Consider the following 20498-nt stretch of genomic DNA (forward strand, 5'->3'; position numbering starts at 1 on the left):
TATCTCCCTCCTGTTACGGTTAACCATACAGACCGTAGTTTGTATAAATAAGTGCCTCAGGCTGCCGTGCCCCATTATTCAATGTGCGCTACTATGAGGGGACTGGTTATTCTATCCGTCCTGACAGTGTGTGCACTGAACTGTGCCAGTGTGCCAACGCGGGACACCAGTGGACGCCACTGGAGCTGCGATGAGAACGAAAAAGAGCCAGGGGCGAGGTTGGCCATGCTCAGCATCAACAACAAACATTTCCATGGATACAAGTTCCAGCTCAGTAACATAACCTCCAGCACAGTGGAGAAGGTGGGTGCAGGAGGAAGGGGGGGGGGCTGCAAAAGGGTGTAGGGGTCAGGGGTTGATGGTGGGGGCTGTAAAGGAGTGTAGGGGTCAGGGGTTGATGGGGGGGCTGTAAAAGGGTGTAGGGGTCAGGGGTTGATGGGGGGCTTACATGGTGTTTGTTGGGATTGTGGTATCTTTAGACTGGACTGCATCTCAGTACTCTCAGGGGGTTTCCTTTATTAGTTGCCATTCCTTTTTCTGCACTGTGCATCAGACACACTTCAGACCACTGGGACGCCGTCATTGGTATGGGGGCATTTTGGAATGAGAGAAAGATAGGCCTCGTACAGTAGTTTATCTTATTTCTCTTCTCTCAGAACTTGTTGATCTTGATGAAAGTGTGTGAAGAGATGACGAATGAGCTCTTTTTGTCACTAATTTCATGTTCCAAAAGTTTTAAGATGAAAAGACCTCTCTCTCTACTTTCTTCTCCAATTCTTATTTCAGTGTTTTCTCTCCTTCCTAGACATATGGTAACAAGAGTAAGGGAGGAAACAGTATAGTCAACGTATTTTCACTGTGTAACTCGCTCTCTCCATCTCCGCTCTACCCTCTCTCCATGTCTCCTCTACCCTCTCTCCATGTCTCCTCTACCCTCTCTCCATGTCTCCTCTACCCTCTCTCCATGTCTCCTCTACCCTCTCTTCATCTCTCCTCTACCCTCTCTCCATGTCTCCTCTACCCTCTCTCCATGTCTCCTCTACCCTCTCTCCATGTCTCCTCTACCCTCTCTTCATCTCTCCTCTACCCTCTCTTCATCTCTCCTCTACCCTCTCTCCATGTCTCCTCTACCCTCTCATCTCTCCTTTATTCTCTCTCCATCTCCGCTCTACCCTCTCTTCATCTCTCCTTTATTCTCTCTCCATGTATCCTCTACCCTCTCTTCATCTCTCCTTTATTCTCTCTCCATGTCTCCTCTACCCTCTCTTCATCTCTCCTTTATTCTCTCTCCATCTCCGCTCTACCCTCTCTTCATCTCTCCTTTATTCTCTCTCCATCTCCGCTCTACCCTCTCTTCATCTCTCCTTTATTCTCTCTCCATCTCCGCTCTACCCTCTCTTCATCTCTCCTTTATTCTCTGTCCATGTCTCCTCTACCCTCTCTTCATCTCTCCTTTATTCTCTCTCCATGTCTCCTCTACCCTCTCTTCATCTCTCCTCTACCCTCTCTCCATCTCTCCTCTACCCTCTCTCCATGTCTCCTTTATTCTCTCTCCATCTCTCCTCTACCCTCTCTCCATGTCTCCTTTATTCTCTCTCCATCTCCGCTCTACCCTCTCTCCATCTCTCATCTACCCTCTCTCCATGTCTCCTCTACCCTCTCTCCATCTCTCCTTTATTCTCTCTCCATCTCTCCTCTACCCTCTCTCCATCTCTCCTCTATCCTCTCTCCATCTCTCCTCTACACTCTCTCCATCTCTCATCTACCCTCTCTCCATGTCTCCTCTACCCTCTCTCCATCTCTCCTTTATTCTCTCTCCATCTCTCCTCTACCCTCTCTCCATCTCTCATCTACCCTCTCTCCATGTCTCCTCTACCCTCTCTCCATCTCTCCTTTATTCTCTCTCCATCTCTCCTCTACCCTCTCTCCATCTCTCCTCTACCCTCTCTTCATCTCTCCTTTATTCTCTCTCCATCTCTCCTCTACCCTCTCTCCATCTCTCCTCTATCCATCTCTCCTCTACCCTCTCTCCATCTCCGCTCTACCCTCTCTCCATGTCTCCTCTACCCTCTCTTCATCTCTCCTTTATTCTCTCTCCATCTCTCCTCTACCCTCTCTCCATCTCTCCTCCATCCTCTCTCCATCTCTCCTCTACCCTCTCTCCATCTCTCCATCTCTCCTCCATCCTCTCTCCATCTCTCCTCTACCCTCTCTCCATCTCTCCTCCATCCTCTCTCCATCTCTCCTCTACCCTCTCTCCATCTCTCCTTTATTCTCTCTCCATCTCCGCTCTACCCTCTCTCCATCTCTCATCTACCCTCTCTCCATGTCTCCTCTACCCTCTCTTCATCTCTCCTTTATTCTCTCTCCATCTCCGCTCTACCCTCTCTCCATCTCTCCTCTATCCTCTCTCCATCTCTCCTCTACCCTCTCTTCATCTCTCCTTTATTCTCTTTCCATCTCTCCTCTACCCTCTCTCCATCTCTCCTCTATCCTCTCTCCATCTCTCCTCTACACTCTCTCCATGTCTCATCTACCCTCTCTTCATCTCTCCTTTATTCTCTCTCCATCTCTCCTCTACCCTCTCTCCATCTCTCCTCTACCCTCTCTCCATGTCTCCTCTACCCTCTCTTCATCTCTCCTTTATTCTCTCTCCATCTCTCCTCTACCCTCTCTCCATGTCTCCTCCACCTTGTCTTCATCTCTCCTTTATTCTCTCTCCATCTCTCCTCTACCCTCTCTCCATCTCTCCTCTACCCTCTCTCCATCTCTCCTCTATCCTCTCTCCATCGCTCCTCTACCCTCTCTCCATCTCCGCTCTACCCTCTCTCCATCTCTCCTCTACCCTCTCTCCTCTACACTCTCTCCATCTCTCCTCTATCATCTCTCCTCTACCCTCTCTCCATGTCTCCTCTACCCTCTCTCCATCTCTCCTCTACCCTCTCTCCATCTCTCCTCTACCTTCTCTCCATCTCTCCTCTACCCTCTCTTCATCTCTCCTCTACCCTCTCTCCATCTCTCCTCTACCCTCTCTCCATCTCTCCTCTACACTCTCTCCATCTCTCCTCTACACTCTCTCCATCTCTCCTCTACACTCTCTCCATCTCTCCTCTATTCTCTCTCCATCTCTCCTCTACACTCTCCTCTACACTCTCTCCATCTCTCCTCTACACTCTCTCCATCTCTCCTCTATTCTCTCTCCATCTCTCCTCTATCCTCTCTCCATCTCTCCTCTACCCTCTCTCCATCTCTCCTCTATTCTCTCTCCATCTCTCCTCTATCCTCTCTCCATCTCTCCTCTACCCTCTCTCCATCTCTCCTCTATCCTCTCTCCATCTCTCCTCTACATCTCTCCTCTACCTTCTCTCCATCTCTCCTCTACCCTCTCTCCATCTCTCCTCTACCCTCTCTCCATCTCTCCTCTACCCTCTCTCCATGTCTCCTCTACCCTCTCTCCATCTCTCCTCTACCTTCTCTCCATCTCTCCTCTACCTTCTCTCCATCTCTCCTCTACATCTCTCCTCTACCCTCTCTTCATCTCTCCTCTACCCTCTCTCTATTGCAGGGTCAATCTGACTGTAAATTGCACCTGGAACTGGACCTCCAGGAAACAACCTGTCACATCATCAACCCAAAATCTTTTGAAGAGTGTGACATCCGTAAATATTATGAAACGGTAAGCCACTACACAATAATGTCCAACCGGACGTTTAATAATATTAGTGGTACATGCCAGTCCTGTAGAGAGAGACACCTGTAGTGGTACATGCCAGTCCTGTAGAGAGAGACACCTGTAGTGGTACATGCCAGTCCTGTAGAGAGAGACACCTGTAGTGGTACATGCCAGTCCTGTAGAGAGAGACACCTGTAGTGGTACATGCCAGTCCTGTAGAGAGAGACACCTGTAGTGGTACATGCCAGTCCTGTAGAGAGAGACACCTGTAGTGGTACATGCCAGTCCTGTAGAGAGAGACACCTGTAGTGGTACATGCCAGTCCTGTAGAGAGAGACACCTGTAGTGGTACATGCCAGTCCTGTAGAAAGAGGCACCTGTAGTGGTACATGCCAGTCCTGTAGAGAAAGACACCTGTAGTGGTACATGCCCGTCCTGTAGAGGTACATGCCAGTCCTGTAGAGAGAGACACCTGTAGTGGTACATGCCAGTCCTGTAGAGAAAGACACCTGTAGTGGTACATGCCAGTCCTGTAGAGAGAGACACCTGTAGTGGTACATGCCAGTCCTGTAGAGAGAGACACCTGTAGTGGTACATGCCAGTACTGTAGAGAGACACCTGTAGTGGTACATGCCAGTCCTGTAGAGAGAGACACCTGTAGTGGTACATGCCCGTCCTGTTGAGAGAGGCACCTGTAGTGGTACATGCCAGTCCTGTAGAGAGAGACACCTGTAGTGGTACATGCCAGTCCTGTAGAGAGAGACACCTGTAGTGGTACATGCCAGTCCTGTAGAGAGAGACACCTGTAGTGGTACATGCCAATCCTGTAGAGAGAGACACCTGTAGTGGTACATGCCAATCCTGTAGAGAGAGGCACCTGTAGAAACAGATGACTAAGCAGAAATGTATATTGTGTTTCCCTCATGCAGCAAGTGAATGCCCACTGCAATGTGACCCTGAGCATCACAGAAGGCATTACAGAGGTCTCTAAACACTCCTGCAACACTGAACCAGGTATCTAACGTTACCCTAGTCTACAGCAGCGCACGCCACCAAAAAACACAGTACATGTGTCCTTTTTTTATACGCAGTACAGTAAGTGAGTAAGTCTACCGAGAAAAATGGTTGTGTGCATTTTTTAATCAAATTTAATTTGATTTGATGAAGTTTCTCCTGAGAAGATCGTCAGAATGTGTCCGGACTGCCCCACTCTGCTGCCCCTGCATAGCCCCGAGGGCCTAGAGAGTGTGAAGGCAGGCCTCAGGCAGTTCAACATGGACCATAACTACACCTCCTACTTCAAACTGATGGAAGTAGGGAGGATAACATCTGGGGTATGGTGATGTATTAGGATTCTCTCCCTGTACTTCTCTGGGTACACAATCCAAGTCCTATCTAGTCAAAACCGATCACTGTTTCAGGGATAAGTCTGAAATTATGTAACACACTGCTTAGAGTGTTCAAGGAATCCTACCACTGCCAACAGTGTAACATGCTATTTGGAGTGTTTGTTTGGGAAATCAAGTAGGTCTCCCCTGTCTGTCTAAACCTGTACAGATGTAGGATCCTAATTTGAGCCAGTTTGCTACAGCAGGAAAATAATCCTGCAGCAACAGAAAATGTAAATTATTATGTAGATTATAATGAATGGACATTTTTGTAGAAAAATTAAGTCTGAAATTTCAAAGTGGAAATTACAAACTTCAAATGCCTTTTTAAACCTCAAATACACTACCAGTTTTACATTTCCAGTTCTCCTGCAATAAAGTGATCAAATGAAGATCCTACATCTGTAAGTCATGTCTCTCTCCCTTTCCTAGTACATGATGATGACTGGAATGTACTACAACGCTGAGTTGGCCATCGTGGAGACTGAGTGTAATGCCAAGAGCAGGATAGATACACAGGCCTGCAAGCCACTGTGCCCCGATAAAGCTGTAAGGCAACTAGCTACCCTCCTCCTCATCGTACTCATACTCATCATACTCACTCCTCACGTATTACCATCATCATACTCTGGTCTCCTGTCTCCGCTCTGTCTCTGACTTTGGTCTCTGTCTCTGTCTCCGGTCTCGGTCTCTGACTTTGGTCTCTGTCTCGGGTCTCTGTCTCTGGCCTCTGTCTCTGACTTTGGTAACGGGTCTCTGTCTCTGGTCTCTGTCTCTGACTTTGGTAACGGGTCTCTGTCTCTGGTCTCTGTCTCTGACTTTGGTAACGGGTCTCGGTCTCTGACTTTGGTAACGGGTCTCGGTCTCTGACTTTGGTCTCTGTCTCGGGTCTCTGGCCTCTGTCTCTGACTTTGGTAACGGGTCTCTGTCTCTGGCCTCGGGTCTCTGTCTCTGACTTTGGTAACGGGTCTCTGTCTCCGGTCTCGGGTCTCTGGTCTCTGACTTTGGTAACGGGTCTCTGTCTCCGGTCTCGGGTCTCTGGTCTCTGACTTTGGTAACGGGTCTCTGTCTCCGGTCTCGGGTCTCTGTCTCTGACTTTGGTCTCTGTCTGCTGTCTCTCTCTTTCTCTAGCGCCATGGGCTCTGTAAATCCACACTGCTGGGGAATGGCCAGGTGGATGTCGACTGTGAGATCTATGAAGCTCTTGTAAGCCACTTTTAACACTCACATAAATACATCCCGAAAATATATAATTACAAAATATGGTGCCAGCCCTTCTCTAACGTCTGTCAATTCAAACTTGGTTCCTTTTGTTGTTTCCATGGCAGAACGCCAGTTCTCCCCGTACCCCTGGAAGGGAGTGTGGACACCCACCACACCGCTCCGGACACCACATCCATCCTGGCATCAAACATCACCTCCCTCCCTGGGTACAGAAGCCAGGCAAACCAGGCCCACTACCAGGTTTCCCAGAACGCCCTGGTGGCCCACCTCCAGGCGACGAAGTTCCACCCCCTGGTCCCCATAACCCACCCCCTGGTCCCCATGGAGAGTTCCCCTTCCCCCACTGCCACGGCTTTGTGAAAATCCCCCCCTCTATCCACCCTCTTTGCCCCTTCCCACCCCCCCATCACCCCCACCCATATCCTCGCCCCCATGGCCATGGGCCACCCCCAAGGCACTCTCTACCACCCCACCCTACACACGTTCTGGGCGAGGGTCATCCCCCACATGTCAAGGCATAATGTCAGTATTCCGATAACATTTCTAAATGGAGGATGGCTGAAATCAGGTTGACGTACACATATTCATAAGTAGTTTTGCCACCATGGTTGAAATAATGCCAATAATAAGTACAGTAACTATGTACTTTACTGCAAATTAAATGATCTGTTGTCTTTTCTGGCTTCTACTGCAGTCATGGCATTTCAGCTACGGATTCTCTCTGTTAAAACCAGCTTGAGTCTGTGACATTCTTGGATGACATTTTTTTTATTTTTTATTAATAAACTACTTAGTGACACTAATGTACTGTACTTGATGATACCAATGTACTGAGATATTTATGACTAACTAGAGGACAAGCACAGGCACAGGCACACACACACACACACACACACACACACACACACACACACACACACTAATAAGCTGTTATACCAAGTCCATTAAGGTCATAGTTAGCTTAACCACTGTGGGTCAAAGTAACGGCTCAGTACAATGACACACGGCACATGGCCTTGTTCGTGGGGTAAGCACTATGCTAACATGACATGGAGAAGTTAAGTCACTCCCGTATCTCTAGAAATCAATCAAGTTTATGCATGAAAAGCAATTATCCAGATATGTAACTATCATTTAATCCTCTTGTTTTCGATTGGTGGATCCACTTTCAGCATAGCAAGCTAAAGAACCTCTGAAAATCCTTCTTTATTTAACAAATGAGAGACATATCAGTGTTTGGTAGTAGTGAATGACATGTAGTTCAACTAGTAATTTAACTAGACTTTGCAGTTGCTTGGTGGTAGTTGAACAAAATTTAAACCTTGGTCATTTTTATCAGTAGTTAGTTACTTTTTGTTGCCATGCAGCGGTGTAGCTAACTACTGGAACTACACACAACTTTTTTTTTGTTGCAAAAATAAAATATGGTTGAAGTAGGCAATCATTTATTTTATTTTTGGCTTCAGACCTGCCAAATTCTCACTTGAAACCTAGTTTTGATGTTTAAACCAATTAAGCTTACACCAATTAAACTAGATTTACTGGAAATTACTGATAATATGTTTGCATAATTTCCCACCATTTTGTCAGACCACAACAAACTAGGCAGTTCTAGAACAGAGCTTCTCTGTTAAACGTGTCTCTGGCTCCATCAGGTGGTCGGTTGCATCATTACAATCCATTTTGTCACTTATTTTCCTGCTGGTTGGGGAAACACTCTTCACGGCACTTCGATACCAAAGTTAATTCTACTAACCTGCTAGGAAAAATTAACGTATCAGTTTAGGACTGAGGTTAAGGTTAGGAAAAGGGTTAGGGTTAGCTCTTCTAATCTGCTACGAAAATCACTTTGTATCAAAGTGTCGTGAAAAGACTGGCCATGTTGGAGAGCATCAAAACGACTGCACTACCGACTGACTGATCTACGAATCACCTTGCATCATAAGTAACGACTCATTATTTGTAGATCAGTCAATCAGTCACAATTTACCCATGATACATTGCGGTTTTGACCCTCTCGTATATGCAGTGGTGGAAAAAGTACCCAATTGTCATACTGTAGTAAAAGTAAAGATGCCTTAATAGAAAATGACTCAAGTAAAAGTGAAAGTCACCCAGTAAAATACTACTTGAGTATAAGTCTAAAAGTATTTAGTTTTAAATATACTTAAGTATCGAGACTAAATGTAATTGTTAAAATATACTAAAGTATCAAAAGTAAAAGAATAAATCATTTCAAATTCCTTATATTAAGCAAACCAGATGGCAACATTTATTATTATATATTTTTTTAAATGTACTGATAGCCATGGACACACTCCAACACTCAGACATAATTGACAAACTAAACATGTGTGTTTAGTGAGTCCGCCAGATCAGAGACAGTAGGGATGTTCTCTTGTGTGAATTGGACCATTTTTCTTTCCTGCTAAGCATTCAAAATGTAACAAGTACTTTTGGGTGTCAGGGAAAATGTATGGAGTAAAAAAGTATATTATTTTCTTTAGGAATGTAGTGAAGTAAAAGTTGTCAGAAATATAAATAGTAAAGTAAATACCCCAAAAACTACTTAAGTAGTACTTTAAAGTATTTTTACTTAAGTACTTTACACCACTGCTCGAACACAGCCAGTGTGTCCCCTGCTGGTAGAGGACACAGGGCGCGTTCTAGCGGATCACTTTTGTCAATTGTCACAGCCTTTTAAAGTGTGTTGCATTATGGTAAAAAAAAAAAATACAGACTTTGCGACTACATGTCGACTGCATGAACTTTACACAAATCATGTGATGGAAGGTCATGCAGTTTTTGATGAAGTCACCTTCAAATCGCTGCAGTTGCATCACATCAACATCACCATTCAGCAATCACCTGCATTATGGGAGGTACTATTTGTCAATCATTAGGATGTTTTTGTTTGAACCACACGAACGTGGCCAAAGACATGACTGAAACAGGAACCAACTTTGCTGTGATTCTAAAGCTACAGGGGATACAAATGTTATTTTTATTTTATGTAACCTTTATTTAACTAGGCAAGTCAATTAAGAACAAATTATTATTTACAATGACGGCCTACCAAAAGGCAAAAGGCCTCCTGCAGGGACGGGGGCCTGGGATTAAAAAAATAAAAAATACAATATAAATATAGGACAAAACACACATCACAACAAGAGAGACAACACAACACTACCTAAAGAGAGACCTAAGACAATAAAATAGCAAGGCAGCAACACATGACAACACAGCATGGTAGCAACACAACATAACAACAACATGGTAGCAACACAACATAACAACATGTTAGCAACACAACATGGTAGCAACACAACATGGTAGCAGCACAAAACATGGTACAAACATTATTGGGCACAGACAACAGCACAAAGGTCAAGAAGGTAGAGACAACATTACATCACACAAAGCAGCCACAACTGTCAGTAATCGTGTCCATGATTGAGTCTTTGAATGAAGAGATTGAGATAAAACTGTTCAGTTTGAGTGTTTGTTGCAGCTCCTTCCAGTCGCTAGCTGCAGCAAACTGAAAAGAGGAGCGACCCAGGGACGTGTGTGCTTTGGGGACTTTTAACAGAATGTGACTGGTAGAACGGGTGTTGTATGTGGAGGATGAGGGCTGCAGTAGATATCTCAGATAGGGGGGAGTGAGGCCTAAGAAGGTTTTATAAATAAGCATCAACCAGTGGGTCTTGCGGCAGGTATACAGAGATGACCAGTTTACAGAGGAGTATAGAGTGCAATGATGTGTCCTTTTAGGAGCATTGGTGGCAAATCTGATGGCTGAATGGTAAAGAACATCTAGCCGCTCGAGAACACCCTTACCTGACGATCTATAAATTATGTCTCTGTAATCTAGCATGGGTAGGATGGTCATCTGAAGCAGGGTTAGTTTTCCAGCTGGGGTGAAAGAGGAGCGATTATACAATAGAGGAAGCCAAGTCTAGATTTAACTTTAGCCTGCAGCTTTGATATGTGCTGAGAGAAGGACAGTGTACCGTCTAGCCATACTCCCAAGCACTTGTATGAGGTGACTACCTCAAGCTCTAAACCCTCAGAGGTAGTAATAACACCTGTGGGAAGAGGGGCATTCTTCTTACCAAACCACATGACCTTTGTTTTGGAGGTGTTCAGAACAAGGTTAAGGGTAGAGAAAGCTTGTTGGACACTAAGAAAGCTTTGTTGTAGAGCATTTAACGCAAAATCCAGGGAGTGGCCAGCTGAGTATAAGACTGTATCATCTGCATATAAATGGATGAGAGAGCTTCCTACTGCCTGAGCTATGTTGTTGATGTAAAATGAGAAGAGATTGGGGCCTAGGATTGAGCCTTTGGGTACTCCCTTGGTGACAGGCAGTGGCTGAGACAGCAGATTTTCTGACTTTATACACTGCACTCTTTGAAAGAGGTAGTTAGCAAACCAGGCCAAAGACCCCTCAGAGACACCAATACTCCTTAGCCAGCCCACAAGAATGAAATGCTCTACCGTATCAAAAGCTTTGGCCAAGTCAATAAAAATATCAGCACAACATTGCTTAGAGTCAAGGGCAATGGTGACGTCATTGAGGACCTTTAAGGTTGCAGTGACACATCCATAATCTGAGTGGAAACCAGACTGCATACTGGAGAGAATACTATAGACATCAAGAAAGCCAGTCAGTTGATTATTGACAAGTTTTTCCAAATGAAAGTGATATTTGAGACCTCTCTCTAACCAATGAATTGTACACACGTTATGTTTTCAGTTTGTGAGTGTGTGATATGGAGGTATGGAAAGGTTTATGTAGCCCCTTATACAGAAAAACATTTAGAAAAAATAGCAGCTATGAGACACTGCCATGTTGATCTGAGCCTTGCTCAGTCGGGGTCAATTACCTGTTGAGAGTTAGAACAGTAGAATACACACTCTCACTCAGATATCACTAACATGGCATAATGTGTAGAATTGCAGGAAATTTGCTTCAAAACTGAAAATTGCATTACATTTTTTATAAAAAATAATAAAAATGTCTCTCCACCCCATGGCAAAATGTGTAGAATTGCAGGAAATTCACTTTAAAATGTAAATGTTTCTCTCCGTTGTCAAGAGGGGGGGGTACTAAAATGTTTTTCCCGTGAGGTGGTCCAAGCACACCAAGACAGTTGTGAAGAGGGCACGACAATTCTATTCTATTCCCCTTCAAGAGACTGAAAAGATTTGGCATGGGTCCTCAGATCCTCAAAAGGTTTTACAGCTGCACCATCGAGAGCATCCTGACGGGTTGCATCACTGCCTGGAAGGGGCGTTGCCAGAATTTTGGGGCCCTATGAAAAAAAAACTACCGGTCCCCTAACATGGAAATCAGAATGTTTCAGATTAAAATAACGTACTGATCAATATGTGTTATTAAATGTACTAACTTGTAAAGGTCGGCGGTAGTAGTCGGCAAACCCTAGAAACCGCTGCACTTCCTTTACCGTGGTGGGAGTCGGCCAATTACGCACGGCTGAAATGCGGTCACTCTCCATCTCCACCTCTGACGTGGAAATGCGGTACCCTAGGAAGGAGACGGACTGTTGGAAGAACAGACATTTCTCAGCCTTGACGTACAGGTCATGCTCCAACAGGCGACCAAGCACTCTGCGCACCAGGGACACATGCTCGGCGCGTGTAGCGGGGTATAACAGAATGTCGCCGATATACACCACTACACCCTGCTCGTGCAGGTCCTGGAAAATCTTGTCTACAAATGCCTGGAAGACTGATGGAGCATTCATCAACCCGTACAGCATGACGAGGTACTCATAGTGCCCTGAGATGGTACTAAATGCCATCTTCCACTCGTCAGTCACCCTCCCGGATACGCACCAGGTTGTAAGCGCTCCTGAGATCCAATTTTGTGAAGAAGCGCGCCCTGTGCATTGACTCTATCGCACTGGCGATGAGAGGCAGCGGGTAGCTATACCTCAGTGATTTGGTTGATCCCTTGATAGTCAATGCACGGGCGCAGACCTCCATCCTTCTTCTTCACAAAAAAGAAACTCGAAGAGGCAGGTGAAGTGGAGGGCCGAATGTACCCCTGCCCAAGGGATTCGAAGACATATGTTTCCATAGCCGCCGTCTCCTCCTGTGACAGAGGATACACGTGACTCCTGGGAAGTGCTGCGTCTACCAGGAGATTTATCGCACAATTACCACCCCGTCGATGGGGTGGTAATTGAGTCGCCTTCTTCTTACAGAAGGCGAGAGCCAAATCGGCATATTCAGAGGGGATGCGCACGGTGGAGACCTGTTCTAGACTTACCACCATAGTAGCACCGACGGAAACTCCTAAATACCTCCCCGAGCACTCTGTTTCCACAAAATAGTGGGGTCATGACAGGCCACCCAGGGTATGCCCAGCACCACGGGAAACGCAGGAGAATCAATAAGGAAAAAACAAATTCTCTCTCTGTGACCCTCCTGCGTAACCATACAAAAACATGTGAGCAACAGGGGGCTCTGAGTGAGCCTGGTGCCGACTCACCTGCTGTCTCGACTTCCAGAGGAACCTCCCCAGCACCGACCAGCAGTGTGCCCTCTGCGGACACAGATGGTATAGGGAACAGCCCCTCCTCCGGTCGCCCTAAGCGTAGCACCTCCCAGCTCCATGGGCGTCGGAGCGATGGTGCTGGGGGATGGAACTGACAGGCCCCGATCCAGACGTCCGCGGGTAGCCAGCAGGTTATCCAGCCGGATGGACAGGTCCACCAGCTGGTCAAACGTCAGAGTGGTATCCCTGCAGGCCAACTCCCGACAGAAGTCCTCGCGCAGACTGCACCGGTAGTGATCGATCAGGGCCCTGTGATTCCATCCCGTGCTGGCGGCCAGGGTCCGGAAGTCCAAGGCGAACTCCTGTGAGCTCCTCGTCCCCTGCCTCAAGTGGAACAGACGTTCACCCGCCGCTCTACCCTCAGGCAGGTGGTCGAAAACTTCCCGAAAGCGAAAGGTGAACTCCGCGTAATGGTCCAACACCGCTTCTCCTTCCCCCCATACGGCGTTGGCCCACTCCAGGGCTTTCCCTGAGAGACAGGAGACGAGGGCGGACAAGCTCTCACGTCCCGAAGGAGCCGGGTGGACGGTCGCCAGGTAGAGTTCCAGCTGGAGTAGGAACCCCTGGCATCCAGCAGCTGTCCCATCATAATCCCTCGGGAGCGCAAGCCGAATCCCACTGGGACCGGGTGAAGGAGGGGTGAACGGTGGTGGCTGTTGTAGTGGTGCCGTTGGAGGCGCTGGCAGAACTCCTCCTCTTTCCCATCGGTCCATTGTCTGCAGCACGCGATCCATGGCAGTGCCAAGATGTTGCAACATGGTTGCATGCTGCTGGACGCGCTCCTCAACCGCAAAAGGGGGGTTGTTTGCTCCTGCTGACTCCATTTTGGGGTGCATGTTTCTGTAATGGTCTGGGTGTAGCTGGTGCAGAGGAGTCAGGCGCAGGACAGCAGAGATGAGTAAGAAAAGTAACTTCACTCAAAATTACCAAGTACATATAGTAATAACAAGCCCACGCAAAAGGACCGAAATACATAAAACAAACAACCACAAAAACCATGGGGAAAACAGAGGGTTAAATAATGAACATGTAATTGGGGAATTGAAACCAGGTGTGTAAAACAAAGACAAAACAAATGGAAAATGAAAAGTGGATTGGCGATGGCTAGAAGGCCGGCTGAACGCCGCCCGAACAAGGAGAGGGACCGACTTCTGCGGAAGTCGTGACATAACTATTAGCTTCTGCTGCTCTATACTACAATTGTACAGATTCTAGTTTCCACCTTCATCTTTTGCCTACACGAACAGTATTGCAAAAACGTGTGGTTACTAATGTTAACAAAAGCTTTTAATGAATAAATGACTAATGATCCATGTTTCAGATTAAAGAATTTATTAACAATTCTTATAAACAAGGCTACCCCTCTTCTGCCCTATGCATAAATCCTAAATATATGCCTAAATAACATACCCAAAATAACATTTTTTCCTGAACTATGTGGACTGCAGGCATAAATGTGGTACCTACAGAGAACAAGCATCTGTGAAACTACAACTGTAGTGTCAAGACATTATGTGGGCATTCCTGAGTAAGTTCAACAGGAGATAAACCATAGCAGAAAATACTCTGACATTATTTTGCCCATCCCCAGGCAGGCTTGGGTAAAACAGGTTAAGGCATTTGTCCTTGTGTTTGTTCCCTGTAAACAAAACTCAGATGTTACACTGCACCAAGAACCCAGCATCGAACCTTCTTGTGAGCAGACTCATTTATAATGTCTTTAAAGTTACATTTTCTAGCTAACTGGTGTTCATATGAAAGGATGGCAAGGCTGTTCAACCTGTCTTGGCACATTGTAGAGCTTAGATAGTTCTTTATAAGTTTCAGCTTACTGAAAGCACGTTCACCTCCATCAACTGTTACAGGCATTGTACAGAAAATTTGCAGTGCAATGCCCACTTCTCCAAAAATGCTCTTTAGCTGCATCTTGTGGATGGCATTCAGGATTTCTACAGGAGAAAGACCATCTGAAAAAGTGGCACCATATATCGTCTTTATGTCACACTTCATTTTCAAATCCATCTGTGAGATCTTTGGAGTACTTGTTTCTCAATTTGTGGCAAGATACACGAATTTGGTTTTCAGTCATTTTCCTAAATGTAAGTATTGGTGAAAACTCCTTGCATATAGCTGCAATAGTCTGGAACCGCATGTCCAACTGACTGATTATACTATCTAGAGCCACATTAAACACGAAATCCAGTGTCTGACTTCTGTTCATCTGCTATGTCATCTTCAGTCTCGTCAGGGAAACGTTTTCTTTTTTTCTGGCGGCTTCTCTGTTCACAGAGAAACTGAGTAGTACCACCCATTTCATTTGCCACCATGGAGGCTTCTGCCAGAAGAGCGTCCCATTGATTACACAGAGCCTGTATTTCTTCCTGCAGTGCCTTATTGTGAGGTGCTTCAGTGTACAGAGAAATATTTCCTGACTGAAGAATTAGGCTTCTATTCTCAATACACTGCAAATCTTTTACCCAGAAAGTGAGCAGGAAGACTGTCTTGAAAGACATGAAGTAGCTTTTCAGACCTTTTGCCTCAGATTTGGCTTCGTTTGTCAGGCTGCAGGTAGCAAGAAGCATGTCTAGGGCCTTGATGATAGACAGTAAACGAGTTGGTCCACTGGTCCGACCGCAGCAATACGGCACACTCCATCCCATGTCTGAAAGGCGGTTAAAGACAGCAGCCAGTCTTTTCCTTGTGAATGGCCCATCGCTCTGGGCTGGCACTGAACAGATTGTAAAGATTATTCACACAGCCAAAAAAGGTTGACACTTCTGGGAACGACTAAGCTGCATGTACAACCACAAGATTAAGAGTATTGGAGGCACAAGGTGAGTATGTGGCCAGTGGATTCTTTTGCAGTATGGGTGCTTGAACTCCCTTCCCTTTCCCTGACATATTTGCACCATTATCATAGCCTTGACCAGGGCAATCTGCTATGTCAATACCATGCCCTTCCAATGCACTCAAAATCATTTCAGAAATGTCACTGCCTGTCTTTTAAATTCAAGAAAACGTTCAATTATTTTATCTTTGTGTGCTTTTATCTTCGTTTTGGCTCTCAGGGCTGAGGTAATGAGTCAGTCCTTTCTTTTTGTCCCTGACTTCCTGTAAGTGCTGACGTAATAACGGGTCATAATTTGACAACAGTTCCAGTAAGCCTAGGTAATGTCCACTATGCACATCATTAAGATTGAGGGATTTCCCCCAGAATGGCAGATTCCTAGATGCTAAATATCCAAAATCCAAAATCCTGTTTTTATACATTTCTGACTGGATCCGTTTCTGCAGCTGTCTATATCTGATGGATATCTTATATCCATCATTAATATTCAGATAACCTGGCGATGGTTTACTTTGCTGATGAGAAAAAAGAACACATGGAATGCAATATAATGCCTTTACACTCTTACTTTAAATAAGCCAGTCTCTCTGCACCTTTTCTCTTCCATTTGCTGACTTACTGTAGTACTGTAAATAGTTGGGGAATGGCTTGCCTTCTGAGTCTGGGGGCATGATTTTATACAGTTCTGTCTCCTCACCACACCTGTTGGCTAGTCTGCGAACAATAGCTTATCTTTCATGGTCTTGTACTTTCTCTGGCCACAGTGCTGGATCATCTAAAACCTCATCTTCCTCACTTCGAATCTGTCCATACTTTTCCTTTTCCTTATTACTTGCTTGTTCAATCTCTTCTATCAGTCCTTCACTGGCACTGCTGCTACTCTTAAACTCCTCTTCATCCTTCCTGCTCTCCTTTGCATCAGAGTCTGTCTGACAGCTTTCTGCTGAGATTCCGCCTACCTGGGGCTCTCTAGGCACTAGGAAGTGAATAAACAAAGGGAATTTTAGGTTTAATGTTCGCTCCTACAAAAGATTACCATACTAAAAATCTACTACTGAAAGAAAAAATAACGTTTTAATTGTATACATATTACATAGAATACGTATTCAAGTATGTCTAAGTCATCATGTGTCTAGCTTTATAATTTAAAAATGGTCAAGCTTTGCTACTGCTACAAAACAACTGCCTCACCTCCAACGTCCGCTGTTTCAACTTCATGTAGGGGGCACACGTTGGGATATTTGTTTACAGCAGTAGTAGTAGTAGCATCTACAGTATGGATAGGTAAGCTACATGTTAGGTTTTAATTTTAGTCTAGCTAGCTAACATATATCACGCACATATTGGGGAATACAGTTATAATAATAGCTAAATAATAGCTAATTAGCTAGCCATAGCTGGTAGTGGTAGCTCAGCAACATTATGTTAATAATTACTGCTCTGACCAAGCTGAGTGAGTCCACGGTAGGCCGTTACCTGTAGTTAGAAGGCTATCAGGCTAGCTATATTGGCTAGCTAGGCTACTAAGTTCGGCAGGCCGTCTGCACTGACTTACCACTCAAATCCTTCTCCTCGTTTTTTTTTTCTGGGAAAAAAATGTAGTGAGTAATTTTTTTCCAGAATTTTGCTGTATTTGTCTCTGTTTCTTTTCTTTCCCTTTTTGGAAACCCAATTTCGTTTTTGAGGGGGGCATAGTGTTTAATTCTCCTGAATGCTTAGGCTACATGGCGGAGCAACTGTCAGATCAGCGGTATTTCTTATTTCTCCTCGTGGAGAATGGACCAAACCATGTGCATTATGGGGGGTACAAACGGGATGGTTGGGTAGAGATGTCTGATCTGACTATAGTTATAGGTTTTAATTTTCATCACAGATTTATTTGTCTAACATTTTTTAAATGATAAACAAATAATTTTCTCAACATTTAGGGTCCCCTACCAGGCTAGGAGCCATGAGTCATTCATGTTTCCCCCCCTTAACGATGCCCTGCCTGGTATGGCAACTGCTCTGCCTCCGACCAAGCCACTACAGAGGGTAGTGCATACGCCCATCACTGGGGCCAAGCTTCCTGTCATCCAGAACCTCTATACCAGGCGGTGTCAGAGGAAGGCCCTAAAAATAGTCAAAGACTCCAGCCACCCTAGTCATAGAATGTTCTCTCTGCTACTGCACGGCAAGCGGTACCGGAGCGCCAAGTCTAGGTCCAAGAGGCTTCTAAACAGCTTCTACCCCTAAGCCATAAGACAGACTCCTGAACAGCTAATCAAATGGCTACCCGGACTATTTACATTGCCCCCCCTCTCTTTTACGCTGCTGCTACTCTCTTTATTATCTATGCATAGCCACTTTAATAACCCTACCTACATGTACATAATTACCTCAACACCGGTGCCCCCGCACATTGACTCTGTGCCGGTACCCCCTGTATACATTCCTCTCTATTGTTATTTACTGCTGCTCTTTAATTATTTGTTTTTCTTATCTCTTACTTTTTTTTGTTGCATTTTCTTAAAACTGCATTGTTGTAAGTAAGCATTTCACTGTCTACACAAGGTCTACACCTGGTGTATTCGACTCTTTTCATGCCATTCCGCCCAGTGGGCGGTGCTAAACCACAGCGCGCATACGGTTGCACACGGCGTCGAGAACGAGCCGAGCACTCGCTCAAATCCAGATCGTGGATTCTATTCTATACGCTTTACAGGTTGGCTAATGCCACATGTGCACTACACATAGAGAATGATAGAGCCCTCTAGTGGCCAAGGAGGCAATATTAGCATGGGCTGCACCAATGAGTGCTTCCACAACATTAATGTACTCAACTGGGTGGGACTTCCAACTCCATTGCCTGATCCCTCCCGGTGACCCTGTTGGAGTCATGTCCAAACAGGTCATCAAGAGGGATTAGCCAATCGTAAAGAAGAGAATGGACTACTTCAAATTGGAGATAGCCTCAATGGCACTGCCCATGCTGTCACAGACGATATAATGGCACAGATAGAAATATGAGTCCTCTATCTATCTCTATGCTCTGTTGTCACAATATCTACTGTACCTCTATGACACTGCAGGACTTCAAAAAGCCTAACATCTCTGAGCTTCTCACATTAAATGACCGTATTTTCTGTAGTTTTTTTGTTGTTGTCTTGTAATGGATTACTGTTTCATCAGGGAGCCACAAAGATGAAGTAAACAAATGTCATCACTGAATTCACGTTGTTTGCTATTTCATGCAGCCACAGAATAGAAAGAAGCTAAACAAATGATTTTGTATTTTAATTTCGCATTGTTTAAAGTTGAGCAACCTGGTCTCTGAGCATTCCATATGTTTCTGTACGAGACTCTCAATTTAGTATGATATGTTACATTTGGTAGGTTACGTAAGAATGATGGTTACTGATAAGACAAAAAGGAAAGGAGGGTGGATGGGTGGGTTTATTACGCGAACGTCTAGCAACCAGCTGCGAGGTCGAATATCATCAAGGACAACTTTAGCATTTTAGCTAACCCTTCCCCTAACCTTAACCCTTTAGCTAACCCTTCCCTAACCTTAACCCTTCCCCTAACATTAACCTTTAGCTAACCCTTCCCCTAACCTTAACCCTTTAGCTAACTCTTCGCCTAAACTTAACACTTTAGCTAACCCTTCCCCTAACCTTAACCCTTTAGCTAACCCTTCCCCTAACCGTAACCATTTAGCTAACCCTTCCCCTAACCTTAACCCTGTTAGCTAACCCTTCCCCTAACCTTAACCCTTTAGCTAACCCTAACCTTAACCCTTTAGCTAACCCTTCCCCTAACCTTAACCCTGTTAGCTAACCCTTCCCCTAACCTTAACCCTTTAGCTAACCCTTCCCCTAACCGTAACCATTTAGCTAACCCTTCCCCTAACCTTAACCCTTAAGCTAACCCTTTCCCTAATCTTAACCCTGTTAGCTAACCCTTCCCCTAACCTTAACCCTTTAGCTAACCCTTCCCCTAACCGTAACCCTTTAGCTAACCCTTCCCCTAACCTTAACCCTGTTAGCTAACCCTTCCCCTAACCTTAACCCTTTAGCTAACTCTTCCCCTAACGTTAACCCTTTAGCTAACCCTTCCCCTAACCTTAACCCTGTTAGCTAACCCTTGCCCTAACCTTAACCCTGTTAGCTAACCCTTCCCCTAACCTTAACCCTTTACCTAACCTTAACCCTTTAGCTAACCCTTCCCCTAACCTTAACCCTTTAGCTAACCCTTCCCCTAACCTTAACCCTTTAACCTAACTGTTAAACTTAACCCTAACTATAACCCTAACCCCTAGCCTAGCCAACATTAGAGATCTAGCTATTGTCAGCCACCTAGCTAGAATTCGTAACATATCATACATTTTGCCAGTTAGTAACATATTGTAAGTTTTGCAAATTTGTGACATATAATACGAATTGTAATTTGTGACATATCATATGAAATGGGTGATGGAGATCCACAAAATAATACATACCATACGAAACGTAACATACCATACTAAATAGAGTGTCTCGGATTTACATACAGAATGATACAAAATGCTCTGAGACCAGGTTGAGTTGAGAGATATCATTCCGCAAAGTTAAGGGACTGTACAATGAGACTGGGTGTGTAAATGGACCTCCAGGATAATATGGTAAAGTTGGCCTCATGGATAGGCCCTCGAACAAATAAATAAGACCAATGACCTCCAAAATCCACCAGATTATTTTTTTTTTATGAAACCAGCAACGCTGATACCAAATAAATGTCCTAGAAGCGTTTCATCAACTTTTA

General features: G+C 45.1%; 1 protein-coding gene and 1 long non-coding RNA gene across 2 annotated transcripts; one reads left to right on the forward strand and one right to left on the reverse strand.

Moving 5' to 3' along the window:
- Window positions 1-7084, forward strand: ahsg1 (alpha-2-HS-glycoprotein 1). The gene is made up of 7 exons (XM_014123620.2): window positions 1-303; window positions 3566-3676; window positions 4603-4687; window positions 4841-5007; window positions 5494-5610; window positions 6193-6267; window positions 6390-7084. The coding sequence occupies exons 1-7, from the start codon at window positions 82-84 to the stop codon at window positions 6804-6806; spliced, it is 1194 nt and encodes a 397-aa protein (XP_013979095.1). The 5' UTR covers window positions 1-81; the 3' UTR covers window positions 6807-7084.
- An 8132-nt stretch (window positions 7085-15216) lies between these two features.
- On the reverse strand, window positions 15217-17739 carry LOC106560603 (uncharacterized). The gene is made up of 3 exons (XR_001318626.2): window positions 17272-17739; window positions 16908-16985; window positions 15217-16692 (listed from the first exon to the last, which is right to left on the reverse strand). It is a non-coding gene; the product is annotated as an uncharacterized lncRNA (long non-coding RNA).
- Window positions 17740-20498: the final 2759 nt, after the last annotated feature.

This window comes from Salmo salar, chromosome ssa10 (assembly GCF_905237065.1).
Source record: "Salmo salar chromosome ssa10, Ssal_v3.1, whole genome shotgun sequence".
NCBI lineage: Eukaryota > Metazoa > Chordata > Actinopteri > Salmoniformes > Salmonidae > Salmo > Salmo salar.